Source organism: Arvicanthis niloticus, chromosome 6, assembly GCF_011762505.2.
Source record: "Arvicanthis niloticus isolate mArvNil1 chromosome 6, mArvNil1.pat.X, whole genome shotgun sequence".
NCBI classification, from domain to species: Eukaryota; Metazoa; Chordata; class Mammalia; order Rodentia; family Muridae; genus Arvicanthis; species Arvicanthis niloticus.
The window spans coordinates 6121190-6135914 of record NC_047663.1 but is presented as its reverse complement, the minus strand read 5'-3'; the positions used below and the strand labels follow the sequence as shown (position 1 = coordinate 6135914).

Below are 14725 nucleotides of genomic sequence, written 5' to 3'. Positions count from 1 at the left end.
CTGCTGTCTCTCCTAATGTGCTGATTAACTCTTTAGTAGTTAAAATATGCGTATCCTGTAATTTCAGTGTGTGTGCTGCAAACATCCCATTTTAAAAAACAAAAGCGCCGGGCGGTGGTGGCGCACGCCTTTAATTCCAGCACTTGGGAGGCAGAGACAGGTGGATCTCTGAGTTGGAGGCCAGCCTGGTCTACAGAGTGAGTTCCAGGACAGCCAGGGCTACACAGAGAAACCCTGTCTTGAAAAACCAAAGAAAAACAAAAACAAAAAAAGAAAAAACCAAGAAAACAAAACAAAAAACAAACAAACAAACAAAAAAACCAAATAAAAAACAAAAGCACAGGGTCTCACTTTGTATCGCTGCTGGCCTGGAACTTGATATGTAGACCCAGGCTGGCCTCAGACACATAGAAAATCTGCCTGGCTCTGCCTCCTGAGGGCTGGGATGAAGAGTGTGCATGACCACATCAGTTTTTTTTTTTTTGTTTTTTAACTATTTATTTTTATTTTATGTGTATTGTATTTGCTTGAATGTATGGCGTGTCTGTGTGAGGGTGTTGGATCCCCTGGAACTGGAGTTGTGAGCTGCCATGGGGTGCTTGGATTTGAACTCAGGTCCTCTGGAAGAGCAGTCAGTGCTCTTAACTGCAGAGCCATCTCTCCAACCCCACGTGACCACATCTTAAGCCTACATCATGAGGCTTGAAGACAGAAGTGGATCTCACTTCAGGTCTGTTTGTTAGATTTTACTGCATAGGCCTACTCCTGTGTTGCTCAGTCAGCTAACAACTTAGTTTTCACTGAAAGCCCCTTCCTTGTCTTCTGAGCATGCTCACTACCCACATTACTCTCCTGCCAGCCATGGAACACTCTTGGAAGCCACGCAGACTGCACGGCCACACAGTTCTAACTATAATCGCATCCCCTGTTAAGCTGGGTTATCCCCATGGGCCACCGGCTCTAGCATAAGGAACCAGAAAGCTGGCCTCAGCCTTGGGCCTTTGAAGCTCTGGAAGCTTCTTAGAGGGAGAGGAGCCGGAATGCACAGGCCCTCTCCAAGGCCCTCACAAGCATAAGGAGGGTCATATGGCTTCCTTGGCTGAGTGTGACACACATGATCCAGGGAAGGACCCTCTGCCCTTCTTGGCCTTCCCCTGCCTGCTCTCCATGTGTCCTCCATGAACAGGGTGACACCTATTTGAAGAGGGAAACAGACTCAAGCAGGGGCAGGGTCTGTGGGAAGTGCTCCTCATGGGAGGAAAGAGCATTAAAGAACAGGGAGGCACAAGCCACCTCAGCTCTCACGGCCAGGTCAGATGAGCACATGGTGGAGTGTGAGCTTAGTCCGGAGAAGCTACACAACAACTCTCCTGGCTTTGACCTAGGAGACAGACAGACACCCCAGAGTACCTTGGCACCTTTGTTACTGGTGTGATTCTAACAGATGCAGCAGAGGGGACACGTCTCCTCCCCATAAGAGCCCTTGGCCTTTTTCTACAGATATTTAATTCGTATAGACGTAAGAGCTGTTTCTACCTGAGTCCCTCCCCTGACACGGCCGCAGGTGACTGATTCCATGTTTGGCCAAACTGGGAGCTCTGTTTAATCTCCAAACTGCCGACTCTAGACATTCCCATAAGGAAGCCATGCTGCTGCTTCCTGCCTGGACTCTGCTGTGCCCACACTGCCCTCCTCCCTGTAAGTGAGGACGCACTGACAAGCAGGTTGTTGGGAAGGAGGCTTGGCGAGGAGGAAGCAGAAAGAACAAGCTTGGTCTCCATGGCACTGTGGGCTCCAACAGTGGCAGCAGCTCCCTGTGCCAAAAGTGGGGCTCAGCCTAGAAGTCCTTGAGGAAAGGCTGGCCGGCAGAAAGCCACCAGACACAGGCAGGGCTAGGCAAAGGCACCACCTTTACCCTAGGACTAACCAACGATGCCTATCCCAGTCTTTGCCACAGAAGTGTGTCTATTTTTGTTAAACAAGAGTTTTTTTTTTTTTTTTTTTCTTTAAAACTCAGTGTATTGAGCATAGGCCCTTGCCAGTTAGGAACTGGAAGCTTGTCTACAGCCCTAAGCGAGAGCCCTTCAAGTGCACACAGCAGTAAGCTTGGTGTCGGCTGAGCAGAGGCAGGACGACAGTGCTGGCACAGAGTGAACATGAACTTTCACACAAGTCAGAGAACAGAAATGAGTTAAAAAATGAGCAAACCAGACAGACAGACCTACATTTGGCATAAAGACATGGAACATAAATGGACGGATGGAAGCAAGGCCAGGAGCGGGAAGGCAGGGGTGAGCGTGCCTGGTCTCCAGCAGCTCCAGTCCAGCCTTAACTGGGCAGGAGGTGGCCATACGGATCAACGCCCTCCACCATGCTTGGACAGGAAGGGAGAGTGCCTGGGGCCTGTGAGGGAGAAGCAGGTGATCTGATGCTGTCTCTCAGGTCTCACGGAAGCCTGGGACCTGGGCAGTATCTTCAGGACAAACTAAAGAGAGAATGGCTGAGGTGCCCTTGGAAAGGCTGGAGAAAGTTTCTCCTGAGCAACTGGCCTCCCTTGCCACAGGCGTGCATGGGGCCAGGGCCTGCTGGGACCATGTCTGGCACCGGCTGAAGGAGAGTGGCAGCCACAGAAGGGCCTGTGGCCTAACACTTCAGCTACTTCGCTGAGCGAGTAAAGCACTGGACCCCGGAGTGGCTGTTCTGAAGCTGAAGCAGGTCTTCAGTGGGGGACACTGGGGGGATACTGGGGAGACTATACAGGGAAGTGTACAGGGATCTGCTGAGGCCAGGAAGGGACATCTGTCCCAGGCAAGGCTCTTGGTGGGTTTTGCTGCTGCTGAATGGGCACACTGAAGTCAGTGCTCAACTGTGACTGATTTTATTTTGGGGTTTTGAAGACAGTTTCTCTTTGTAGCTCTGGCTGTCATGGAACTTGGTCTGTAGACCAGGCTGCATCAAATTCAGAGGTCTGCCTGCCTCTGTCTCCCCAATGCTGGGATTAAAGGCGTGCGCCACCACACAGAGCTATTAATTTTGCTATTTCTTGAGGGACTGGGTCTTGTTATGTAGCTCCTGGCCAGCAGCTTGCATCATGGGGCTGCCCGTTTGCCAAGGGTGGGGTTGTAGGCCTGTGCTAGCGTGCGTGGACTTGGAGGGACAACTGACATGGCTGCTCTGCAGATTCTGTTTGAGGTCATAAAAAGAAACAGGGCACGCCGAAAAGCTGGGGCCTTAGAGAGCCGCGTCACCCTGCTTCCGCCTTCTCCTTTGGGGTCCAAGTCTTGCATGTGTGATCACTGGTGACCTAAAGCTCGCTGGATCAGAAAGCCATTCGCTGACCTACAAGGTGCTTCTAGGCTTCCTTGAAGAGCTACAGCTTCAGTTCTAAAGGCTCAGGCTTCTTTTCCAAGGCCTCCACGGGAGAGCGGGGAGGGCGGAGGGGTGTCTCCCACCAAGTTCATGTTCAGCAGACGCCACTCACCGGGTAAGCAGACCTCAGAGCACAGCTTATTGTCCAGTGCTTTCACGCTTGCGACGTCAAAGTCATTGTTATTGTCACACTCCATGCCTAGAAATGCGCATGTCCTCTGGCCTGCAACGGAGTTAACGCAGTTAGACGGGCTGGCTAGGTTTTCTCTACTTTGCTGTCCTTAAAATAAAAGTTTTAAGATGGAGACAAAAATAAAAAAAAAAAAAAAATCAAATCATGTGTCAAAAAAAAAAAAAAAAAAGAAAGAAAGACGATAAAATCAAGTAAAGAGTGGACAGAATAACCGAGTAGTGTGGGCATGTCGGGTTCTCGCGGGCACCCTGGTTTGTTTACTTAGTTGGCCCCTTTCTAGTTGTTCCTTAATAAGTCTGATCCCTGAGGTCAGGAGGGCAGCTACACCCAAGCTGGCCTGACCACACTGTGGCCTGAGGCCTGGAGACGGTACCCTGTTCAGGCCTGTGACTCCCAGGCATGAGCGAGGTGTGCTTATGACCGAAGGGTCTGCAGAAGCATACACAGGAAACAAGTCATAGCTTTGGGTTCCATAATTTTGCACACTGTATCAGAATGACTGTTCACAAAATTATGTTTCACTCTCTCGGGAGACTGAGGTTGTTACTGTATGTTCTCAGTAACCGTCTAGAAACCTGCAGTCATATGAAAAGACAAGGGAGAGTTGTCTGAATTGTTTTTTTAAGCTCCCCCTTTCTTTCTCAGTGAAAGGAGATGGGGGGGGGGGAACTCTCCATGGAGACTATGAAGAGTTGCGTGCCAACAACCTGGCCACCATGTGCATCTTAGAAGACAATGTTCTTCAGGAAAGCCGCTCAGGGTGTGGGGCTTTGGGTTCTGAAGTATCTTCAGAGGCAGTAAAGCTTCTAACCCTAGGCAGATGTGCTCCTGTCACTGGGACTGTCAAGCCCACATGCACTCCTGATACCCCTGAAGCAATGGCAAAAGCAGGAGCATCTAGGATGACCTCTGCTGCAGCAGCCATATCCTGGGCAACCGTATGCAGGCCGTGGCACACATATGCCCGGGAGCGGAGAGGAAAGAGAGTCTGGCTTCTGGGATAGGCAGAGTGACTTCTCTAACCCTCTTCCTCCTCCCATATCTTGTAGGGCATGCTTCTTTTCTAGGCTCACTGGAGACAAACCTCTTCTAACTGAAGACCAAATGACCGTCTACAGTGCTGCCTAGGCAAGCCCTGTGGGGTGCAGTGCTTCCTCAGCCCTCATCCTGTGAGCTGCTTGCGATCTCCACCAAAGCCAACCAGACAAGCTACCAGAGTGTAGCTCTGAGTGTGGCTCTCACGGGGAAGAGTCCACTACCCTACTTGGGGTTAGGGCAGCCCAAAGGCTCACCTAGACAGCTGCCACAGGAGGCGCTGTGGGTACAAGGGACATAGTGCCCTCTGCAGCATCCCCATCCAGGGGAGTTTGAGCCTCAGGGGGAGCTGAGAATGTCACTAAGGTCACTGATATCTGATCTGCCTGACATGCCATCAAGATACCATCCCCCACAGCCACGCACTGCCACTAAGTCACAGTCCTTCCCCTTTCTCCCCCTTCGCAATACCCAGGAAGGAAACATGAGCGTGAGCAAGGACCGGGGTTTTTACCATCTTCTTGCACAGGTGATCTGTCTTCTTCCTCTCTGATATCATTTCCCTAGGACACAAGAAAAGCCCCATGATGAGTCTACTGTAGAGTCAGAGGCACCAAGCACACACAGGACAAATCACCCCCGCAGTCACGACTTCCGTGGTCTACCTCCACGGCACATACTTCCCACCATGGCCAGGGGGTGCTTGATCACTGCAGGGCTATGCTTAGGATGGGTTGTAAGGAATCCGCTTACACTTACATACAAATCCGAGTTAAGTTAAAGAGCAAATAAAAGCAGGTGTGGGAATAGACATATAATTTCAGAACTTGGGAGACAGCGGCAGGGAGGTCACCTGAAGTAAAAGCCAGCTTGGTCTACTATAGTGGTTCTAGGCCAGCCTGAACACTTAGGGAGAGCACATAGTTAAGCCCTGTTTCAAACCAGCAAATGAGACAAGACATAAAAAGAAAATCATGAGGTCAGAAAGCTTTCAGAATTGTATCAGCCAATCACTACCCAAACGTCCTGAGAGGCCCTCTGAGAGAGAAAGTAAAGGCTGGCCTACACAGTGACGGTGCACAGCACACCCGGGGCATCTCCACCCACAGCTGTAATCCTGTCTGCCTCTGCCCAAGGCTCCTGGGTGGGCAGTGGAGATTGCAGGAATCTGTGCATGGTGCTACAGAGGACCTGAGACCCAGTGGCCCCAGTAAACAGGCCTAACTGCATGTCAGCCAGCACATCCCCCAGGCCTGTCAGGGTCTGGCATGGGAAGTTCACTCCCTATGGTTCATGGACCCGGTGTCCCCTGGTGACAGAAGAGTGCAGCAGGCCAGAGGTGGAGGCCACTCACACTCCTAAATGATCTAGACACAACATGAGGACGGCTTCTCCAGTGATCCTTTGCCACAGTTGTCCCCAGCTCACAGCACAGGAACTGAACCTGGCTGTGGGAAGGAGTTGCTGCCTGATATTTAGGTTACCTCTGCATCCTGCTCTCCAGCTGGAAGGCCAGCAAAATTGCTGTCTGGGGACTCTGCTGGTGTCTCCTGTAAAAGAGCAACAATCCCCAGGGTGTGGTCAGCACAGGCTCTCCAGTTAAGCTATTATGGCAGCAAACCCAAGCCCACAGCTCTCCTCAGTACAGAACCAGATCTAAGGGAGCGCCTGCCTGCCATCCCCCCTGAGCATTCCTGCCAGCACATGGGCCTTTACAAAGCTGCCCCCCCCCCCCCCGCCACCCCCGTGTGTGTGAAGCAGAGAGCAAGGCAGATCAAGGGCTCTTCCCTTACCTCTCCTTCTGAAGGGGCCCTGCTAGCAGCTCGGGGGGAAGGCAAGGCCTCTCCGTCTTCTTCTGTGCCAGGCGCGATGTAGGAGCCAGACATGGAGGACACGGTATCAGTGCTGATCTGGGAGGAAGCCATGGACATGACTGACTGGGCCAGGCTGCTGCTGGCTGGGTCTGTGGACACAGAAGTTGGGGCAGGGGACAGGACCGTGACTACTGAAGAGTAGTACACACTTCCTACACTAGACCACGAAGAGTCTCCATTTGCCCTGTGCTGAGAAAGGTTTAGACTAAAGGTATTCCAAGATTCTGCTCTGAAACTCAAGGACCAAGGGCCTGCTCCTGATGTCACAGCACAGAGGGAAGCACATCATGGGAGAGGGTGGATAAGAGGCCTCCCTTCTCCAGTGTGGGCCTGTTTAGTCACCAGCTCACTGCTCCCATCCCCAGAGGAAGTCACGGCACAACTGTGGACCAGGTAAGGGAGGTGCATGCAGTTATACCCTGGTCCCTTAGGTACCTTCTGGGGAGGAGATGGTAGAAGAGAGCGGAGTCCCTGTGCAAGATGACTGGTCAACAGCCCCTGAGGAGGACAGGGTGAGGTTCTCACTCTCTGGAGTCACATCAGGTCCCTGAGGGCGAAGGACACATTGGAATGTGAAACCAGCACAAGCCCTGCATATGGGCAGAAGGGGAAGACCAGAGCTGGGGAGGATGCAGGAGGGACAAGGTCCTCTTGTGGGCATGGGTGACCGGAGAGGCAGGCGGTGCTGGCTTCTGTCAGCACTCCTTTTCAGCCAAGGCCTGGAGTGACTTTGTCCCAGGGGAGTGCACACTTCAGTCAGCACCTCCTGCCTGAGGCCCAGCATCTGCTGGGCACACAAAGGCGGCAGCTCCAGTGACACAGGTCACCCAGCAGCTGTCACAGAGGGATATCCCTGGTTTCCCCGGGATTATGAACAGCTTTCCTTTAGAAGGGAAAGAACACAAAACCCACAGGGCCCTCCCTGCTCACAAGACCCCTCCATATGGATGTCTGGAGTTGCTGCTCAGTGGGTCTGAAACTAACGTCACCTCTGCCCTCCACACACCAGTACCCTGGACACAGCCTTGCCGTCTGGGGTCCCTGCAAAGGGGCAAGAGCGGCTTTCCAGCTCCCAGGGAGACCTCTCTCATTTTAGGTCAAGCCGGTGATACTAAGGCTCTTCCTGGCTCCACTGGCCCAGCCGTGACTGCAGGGACAAGACAGAACTATCACTGAATCTCTCGGCCTGTTCCAAGCTTCTTGATGCTTCTCTCCCTTTCATGTTTAGGAACTTTCAAGGTTCAGCCAAATGTGACTCCCTCCACAACAGTTTTTTCTGATGTCCCCCACTAAAGGGAACTGCACACCACACTATGACGCTTCACGGTTTCCTCTGAGTACACCGTCTGACTCGTCTCTCTTGAGACAGCCTCAATAACCGGCTGGCACTGAACTTGATATGTGGCCTAGGCTGACCTCAAACTTATGACCCCTTGCTTTAGTGTCCAGAGCTGGAACTATAAGCAGCTGTAATCCTACCAAGCACTTGGCAGGTGAGGCAGGAGGGGCTATATAGTTATAGTTTGGCTGTATAGTTAGTTCATGGCAAGCCTGAGCCACATAAGATGCTATCTTATACCCATGCGTTTATCTAAGAAGTGCAGCGACAGTGAGCCACATACAGTGCAGGTGGTTGAGTACAAATGCTATCCCAGTTAGACATGAGCCCCAAGGACGGAGCACTGCCCTCTCCGAATGTCCTCTGCTCCTAGCTTGTTCCTTTGGACAGTGCACTCTAGGTAAGGTCTGTGTGAGGGACATACAAGGTGGAGAACTCATGGACCTCAGAAAACCTGTGCAGCCACCATCTTGTAAGGCACTGGAAGGTCTCATGAGCAGATAAAAATCAGGAACCAAGGAGCCATTCAGACAGATGCCTGGTGCCAGTACACAGGGAGGGAGGAGAAAGCCAGTTACCTCTTCAGGATGCTGGACTGACAGCCTCTGAGAGAGCTGAGTGTCTGACTCGCTGCAAGAGCGCTCATCTTCCTCTTCGTGAAGCACAGAAGAATTTTGGGAAATGGATCTGTAAAAGCCCAGAAAAAAAGCAGCTGAATACAGCTCTTCCCTTACTCTCCTTACTCAGAGCACAGGAGGACTGGAGAAGCCAGGTCCACTCTCAGGAGCAGGATGGGACAGGTTTATTGTAGCGGGGTAGAGACTCTATCTCTAGCTTCTAAACTAAGAAAAACACTAGCACCCCCACCCTTCACCTGCATCTCAATCCCTTGATCTGTGAGGTGCCCTCTTTTGCCACAGAGTGTGGGCTATGATTGTGTCCTATGGATTTAGATGCTTGGGATACAGGGCCAGGGCCCCAAGGGATTCTGTCTACACTGTTCAATGTCCTCTTTCCTTTCCTCACCAGCACCCATGCCTGCCGAGAGCGCATGCTCCTAGTGCCCATGCACACTCTACTTCTATCTCTGGGGGAAACTGCCCCTCCCTCACCACAGCAAGGCTGCTGCTCAGTCTTCTGTGAGAGTGAGCAGCGCTGTGGAGGTTTCTATCTAGGATGTGACTGTCACAATGTTGAGGGAAAGACGGTCTTGAAAGCTCTCAGATGGCCCTGGGTGACACTGGTGGGCATCAACCACTTACTTGGAGAGACTCTTTTTGAGTTTGAGTCCTTGGCTGTTGCAATCAGACAGGCGGTCAAGGGGGGACAGTGTCCTTACAGGGGGCAGGTGGCCGTCACTGCCATAGGACGGTAGCTTTCCTGAGAGGTGGCCATCTCCAAGGACGTGAAGGGGAGGTACTGCTGGGGATGAGGTGAGGGGCCCATTGAGGGCCTCCAGGAGAGACACCACTTCATAGCCTGGTGGGATATTCTCTGAGGACTACAAGAATCAGAGATAGGCCAAAAATTAGTCAGGCACTTTTGGTTTTATGGCACAATCATGTTTCCTGTGGGACATTAAAAGACGCATTTTGTTTTTAAGCATCTGCCGTGCCAAGAGAAGTTTCTGTGTTAAACATAAAGACAGGGAGAGTGTGAGGAGCCACGGGCGCCTACGTGATTCTTCACACAGTCTACCTCGCTGATGATAATACAAGTAAGTACTCACTAATGGAAATTTGTAAAATCAAAGAAGAAAAGATCACCAGTAACCAACCAGCCAAAGTACCTTTTGTTGGCAATCTAGTACATTTTTAAATTATTTTATCTTGTTGCTGATTTATGATTAGTCTTCAAAGAGAATTAATTCTAGGGGCTGGAGATATGGTTCAGTAGTAAAGAACACTTGCTGCTCTTGAGAGGACCTGAGTCCAGATCCCAGCACCCATGCCAGAGGCTCACAACCACCTGTAATTACAGCTCTAGGGGCCTAATGCTGCCTCTGACCACCCCTGTACCTGCACTCACCTGTGTGTATTCACACACAGACACATATACATAAATTAAAATAATTCTGTATCTTGCTTATTTAAACATAAATGTTTCTTTTTTTCATAAATATGTTTCTTATTTATTTATTATTTATTTTTGAGACAGGGTTTCTCTGGGTAGCCCTGGCCATCCTGGGACTCACTCTGTAGACCAGGGTAGCCTTGAACACAGAGAGCTGCCTGTCTCTGTTGGGACTGAAGGAAACTTCACAGGCCAGAAGATGGCACTGGATCCCCCTGGAGTTGGAGGTGGTTGTGAGTCACCTGAAGTGTATCTCCGAGAGCAGTGCCTACTCTTAATTGCAATCCATTTCTCCAGCCTCCAAAATTTTATTTTATTGCAGGCCTAGAGATGAACCCAGGCCCATTCATCAGTAAGATAAGTAATCTAGGTAAGTACTCTACCACTAACCCGTACCGTTAGCTTAGATTTTAATCTTAAAAATTCGTTTATTTAAAAGACTTTATAGTGTTAGTTGTTGGATCTGAGGTAGCTATGTAGCCCAAGGTCTGGAATGCACACTGTAATTAACCTACTTGTCTGTGGCTCACAATCCTTGGGCTTCAACCTCCAGTGCTGGGTACTGGTGTGAGCCCTCCTGCCCGGCTTAGGTTTGGCTGATGGCAGATTGCTGTGTATTGTTGTTGAGAGTAGATCTGGCAATGTAGCCTGGCTGCCCTGGGATTTACTCACCAGGAGGTCTAGCTTGCCCGTGAACTTGCCATTCTCCTTAGCCTTTTGGTTGGCTTAAAAAAAAAAAAAAAAAAAAAAAGACACACCAGAAGAGGGCATTGGATTCTATTACAGATGGTTGTGAGCCACCACATGGTTGCTGGGAATTGAACTCAGGACCTCTGGAAGAGCAGTCAGGGTTCCTAACCACGGAGTCATCTCTCCAGCCCCCTGGCTGAACTTTTTATATGGCTAAATCTACAGGTTTAAAAAAAATTTTTTCCCTGTGATAGGAGGCTTACTAGTTTGTTTAGCCAGTTCCAGAGGCCCCACCTGTCTCTCCTTTTCTTGAAAGAACAGGCACTCACTGCTGCATCTGGCTTCTTATGTGGCTGAGATGATATAAAATCAGGTCCTCCAGCGTGTGCAGCTAACACTTCACCACAGTCCCCCACTTCTACCCAACACCCTCGCTTTTTTGTAGTTATTGCTTGAGGAGTGTACAATCCAGATCCAACTGGATAACGTATAGGTTATTCTACAGTTATAATGCTTTATTTAGCTTGTTTGGCTTTTTTGTTTTTGTTTTGTTTTGAGATAAGGTCTCTCTGCATAGCCCTGGCTGTCCAGGAATTGATATGTAGACCAGGATGGTCTTGAACTCATAGAGTTCTGCCTGCCTGTCTCCCAAATGCTGGGATTAACGACATTTACTGGTGTGCCTACTGGTCTGGTTTTCTTTTAATAGCTAACTAACTGTCCCATCTGAAATCTACTCCATAAGGATCAAATCGATAAAGGGGGCTGCAGAGATGGCTGAGCACGTCAAGGTGTTTAGCACCAACTCTGATGACTTGAGTTTGATCTCTGGGACCCACAGAGTACAAGGAGACCCAATTCCAAAGTTCTCTCCTACCAGACATTCATCCAACCACCGCCCACACACATGCTCTAAATAAGTATAAAAAAATAAATGTAATTTAAAATGCTAACATGACTTCTTCCCTTATACATAACCAATTTCCCCTAAACTGTTAGCTGTATAATAAACCTCTCCTACGTCTGGCTTGATCAAGGCAAATATGCATCATTGTATCTTTGGAGGGCAGAGTGCTGTTTTATAGTGCTAGTGACTGGTCCCAAGGTCTTGCATATGCTAGGCTCATGCTCCATCCCGGAGCCACACCCCTTCTCCCTTTCCTGACTGTTTTACAGCTGCAGACCTTCCAGGTTTACTCTGATAGCCTCTTACCCTATGATTCTAAGGTCAACCATCTCATCTGCTTGGTTTCCAAGCTCTGAAGCCACAAAAAAGGAGGAAGAAAGGCAGTTACTTTCTTCAAGAAGTCAAGTACAGAGAGTAAATCTGATTCAAATCCAAAACAGTCATCCCTGTTTCTGCTTGGGGTAGTTCTGAGTTGGATCGATGGAGTGAACCTCCAACCAGTGGCTCCAGGAATATAAACATCAACAGAACTCCAAGTTCCAGAAGAGGAAAAGCTTTCAATAATTAGAATTCAACTTTCAGTTTCAATATTGGTAAATTGTTTAACATTTATTTACTTCTGGGCTGAGTGGTGGCGGTGGACACCTTTAATCCCAGCACTCAGGAGTTACACACAGGTGGATCTCTGATTCAAGGCCAGATTGGACTAGAGTGAGTTCCAGTACAGCCAGGGCCACATAGTGAAACTCTGTCTCAAAAAAAAAATGTTTCTTTTTATTTTATGTGTATGGATGTTAGCCTGCATGTATGTCATGTACCATGTGTATGGATGTTAGCCTGCATGTATGTCATGTACCATGTGTATGGATGTTAGCCTGCATGTATGTCATATACCATGTGTATGGATGTTAGCCTGCATGTATGTCATGTACCATGTGTATGGATGTTAGCCTGCATGTATGTCATGTACCATGTGTGTGCCTGGGGCCTTTGGAGGTCAGAAAAGGTCAGATCCTCTAAAACTGGAGTTAAAGACAGTTGTGAGCTATCATGCGGGTTCTGGGATTTGAACCTGGGTCTTCTACAAGAGCAGCCAGTGCTCTTAACTGCTGAGCCATCTCTCCAGCTTCAGTCTTACTATGCTTTACTACAACACGATCCCAGATGGTCTAAAAAACAAGAAATCCTTCAGCATAGTCAGGTTTAATTTCTTGATGTAATGCCACCAAAAAGCATGCGTGCTGGCTCACACTTCTAACCCTTGTGCTCGGAGGCACAATGAGTCTCAGATCTGGTCTGGTCTGCTCTACATGGCAAGTTCCAAGCCAGCTAGGGCCACACAGGCAAACCCTGTCCCCAGAATAAAACCGACAGAACACAGAGAGAGGTGCTTCAGAAGGGTCATGCGTCTGAGTCCAGCTTACTGAATGCTCCTCAGAGTCCGAGGTCTGGGAAGAGATGATGGGATTAAAGCTGCCTGGAGACAGGGGGCCCAGTTTTTTCCTCATGGCTCGGATCTGAAGCAGTGCCCGGAAGGCTGTGAAGAAGAAAGCAGGCCACCAGGACATCCTGTTTTAGGATTAAGGATAAGCAGGTGCCCAGACAGAAGCCATGCGCCCCCAGCACTCATCAGTTTGCTACGCCGGCGGGGGGTGGGGGGGACGGGGACACAGTGTTCTGATGTTCTGTGCCCACCTGTTCAGCCCTCCTCCTCATGCTCCCCCAGGACTTACGCAGCCGGCAGATGGGGCAGTTGTTGGCCTGGTAGCGCAGGGTGTCTGCGCAGGTGTTACAGAGGCAGAGGTGCCGGCAGGGCAGGATCAAAGTGTCGCGGACGTCAGAGAGACACACCACACACTCAGCGCTGTTGTCGCTGACCTCGTCCTCTGTCACCTGGCCAGGAGGAGACGCAGCTGTCACTCAAGGCCGTCCACCTCTCACAAGTTACTCACAAGTCAGCCTGGCTGAAGACACATCCTGGGGACAGAATCTACACTGACGCTGCTGCTGGAGTTTCGTTTATGCACTTTTTTTTTTTTGTTTGTTTTTTAAATTTGTTTTTATTTTATGTGTATGGGTGTTTGGCCCTTTGCATGTCTGGTGCTTGCAGAGACCAGAAGAGGGTGCCAGATCTCCTGGAGCTGGAGTTACAGACAGTTGTGAGTTGCCATGAGGGTGCTGGGAACCGAACCTGGGTCCTCTGAAAGAGGAGGCTCTTAGCTACTGAGTCATCTCTCCACCCCTGTATAGTGCTTTTGCTCCTTGGTCCCTCTGCCTGCCCGAAGCTGAGAGACTGGACTAACCCCTGAGCTCATTCCCTCTGAAGGTCTGAACAGCAGGGACCTAAGAGCACAGAGAGAAAGGGAAAGGGAAAATGCAAGACCCTCCCAGGAATCAGAGCTCAACTGAGCTGCAGAGCAGAAGGCTGGATCCAGAATGAGAATCTTCTTAGAGGACTGGGCTGACTCCCAAGACCGTTAGCCCTGGCCAGAGTGCAGGTTCTCACTTGGCCTCTGGGAAAGAGCAAATCCTGAATTTTGCACAGAACTCACCTTGGAATCTTGAGTGTTGTACTTGTTTTCAATCCCGTAGATCTCCTGGAGAAGGTAGCTGACCCCATCCACCTGAGTAGTAAAGAGTGAAGTCCAAGGACAGGCTCGCCACTGAGACACGGGCAGAGGCCCTGCCGTTTCTGAAGGTAACCCAGGACCATTGCTTCACAAAGAAAAAACTCCAGGGCCTAGAAAGGGTGCTTTCTTTCTTTCTTTCTTTCTTTTTTTTTAAACTTATGTTGCATTTGAGAAGGAAAGGCAATCGAATGTTTCTTTTACCCACTATCACATCCAACAGGGACCATGCAATTTCACACACTGGCAGTCTATGTATTTTGTAGCTCACTCTTCCAGACAGTTGTAAACAGCACTGACTCAAGAGGGCAGAGGGATGAATGTAAAGTGTAAGCATTCACTGTAGGAGAAAACTTAGTTTAAATACTATAAAACTCGCACAGACATAGGCTAAGGTGTGGCTCAGCTGGGAGAGTGTTTGCCTAGAAGGCATGAAGCCTAGCACCTCATGACCTTGGTAGAGCGTGCCTAGAATCCCAGCACTGGAGAGACGGAGGCTAGAGAGTCAGTTCAATGTCATCCTCCTCTCACACAAAGACCAGTCTGGGATACAGAAGACTGAAAGGAAGGAAGAGAATGGCAAGGACAGAGAGGAAGACGGAAAAGGAAAGGTAAGGC

At 49.9% G+C, this 14725-nt stretch overlaps 1 protein-coding gene and 1 long non-coding RNA gene across 7 annotated transcripts in view; one reads left to right on the top strand and one right to left on the bottom strand.

Moving 5' to 3' along the window:
- The window catches only part of Rnf157 (ring finger protein 157), a 65319-nt gene that overhangs the window by 4484 nt on the left and 46110 nt on the right, over positions 1-14725 (bottom strand). For 2 of the 3 annotated variants that reach the window (XM_034505892.2, XM_034505891.2), the window contains exons 9-18: positions 14033-14104; positions 13214-13373; positions 12905-13017; positions 9073-9311; positions 8389-8497; positions 6907-7018; positions 6391-6560; positions 6082-6147; positions 5112-5160; positions 3482-3592 (exon numbers count right to left, since the gene is read on the bottom strand). In XM_034505892.2, coding sequence (XP_034361783.1) covers positions 3482-3592; positions 5112-5160; positions 6082-6147; positions 6391-6560; positions 6907-7018; positions 8389-8497; positions 9073-9311; positions 12905-13017; positions 13214-13373; positions 14033-14104 — 1201 coding nt within the window. The remainder of the gene's footprint in view (positions 1-3481; positions 3593-5111; positions 5161-6081; positions 6148-6390; positions 6561-6906; positions 7019-8388; positions 8498-9072; positions 9312-12904; positions 13018-13213; positions 13374-14032; positions 14105-14725) is intronic. The other variant, XM_034505893.2, reaches the window with a different exon arrangement.
- On the top strand, positions 7014-13323 carry LOC143442606 (uncharacterized). 4 transcript variants are annotated; one of them, XR_013110905.1, is made up of 5 exons: positions 7014-7964; positions 9414-9527; positions 9968-10253; positions 11283-12073; positions 13207-13323. It is a non-coding gene; the product is annotated as an uncharacterized LOC143442606 (long non-coding RNA). The 4 variants fall into 4 exon arrangements; XR_013110904.1 differs by lacking the exon at positions 7014-7964 and having other exon boundaries at positions 9306-9527; positions 11801-12073; XR_013110906.1 differs by lacking the exon at positions 7014-7964 and having other exon boundaries at positions 9306-9527; positions 11319-12073.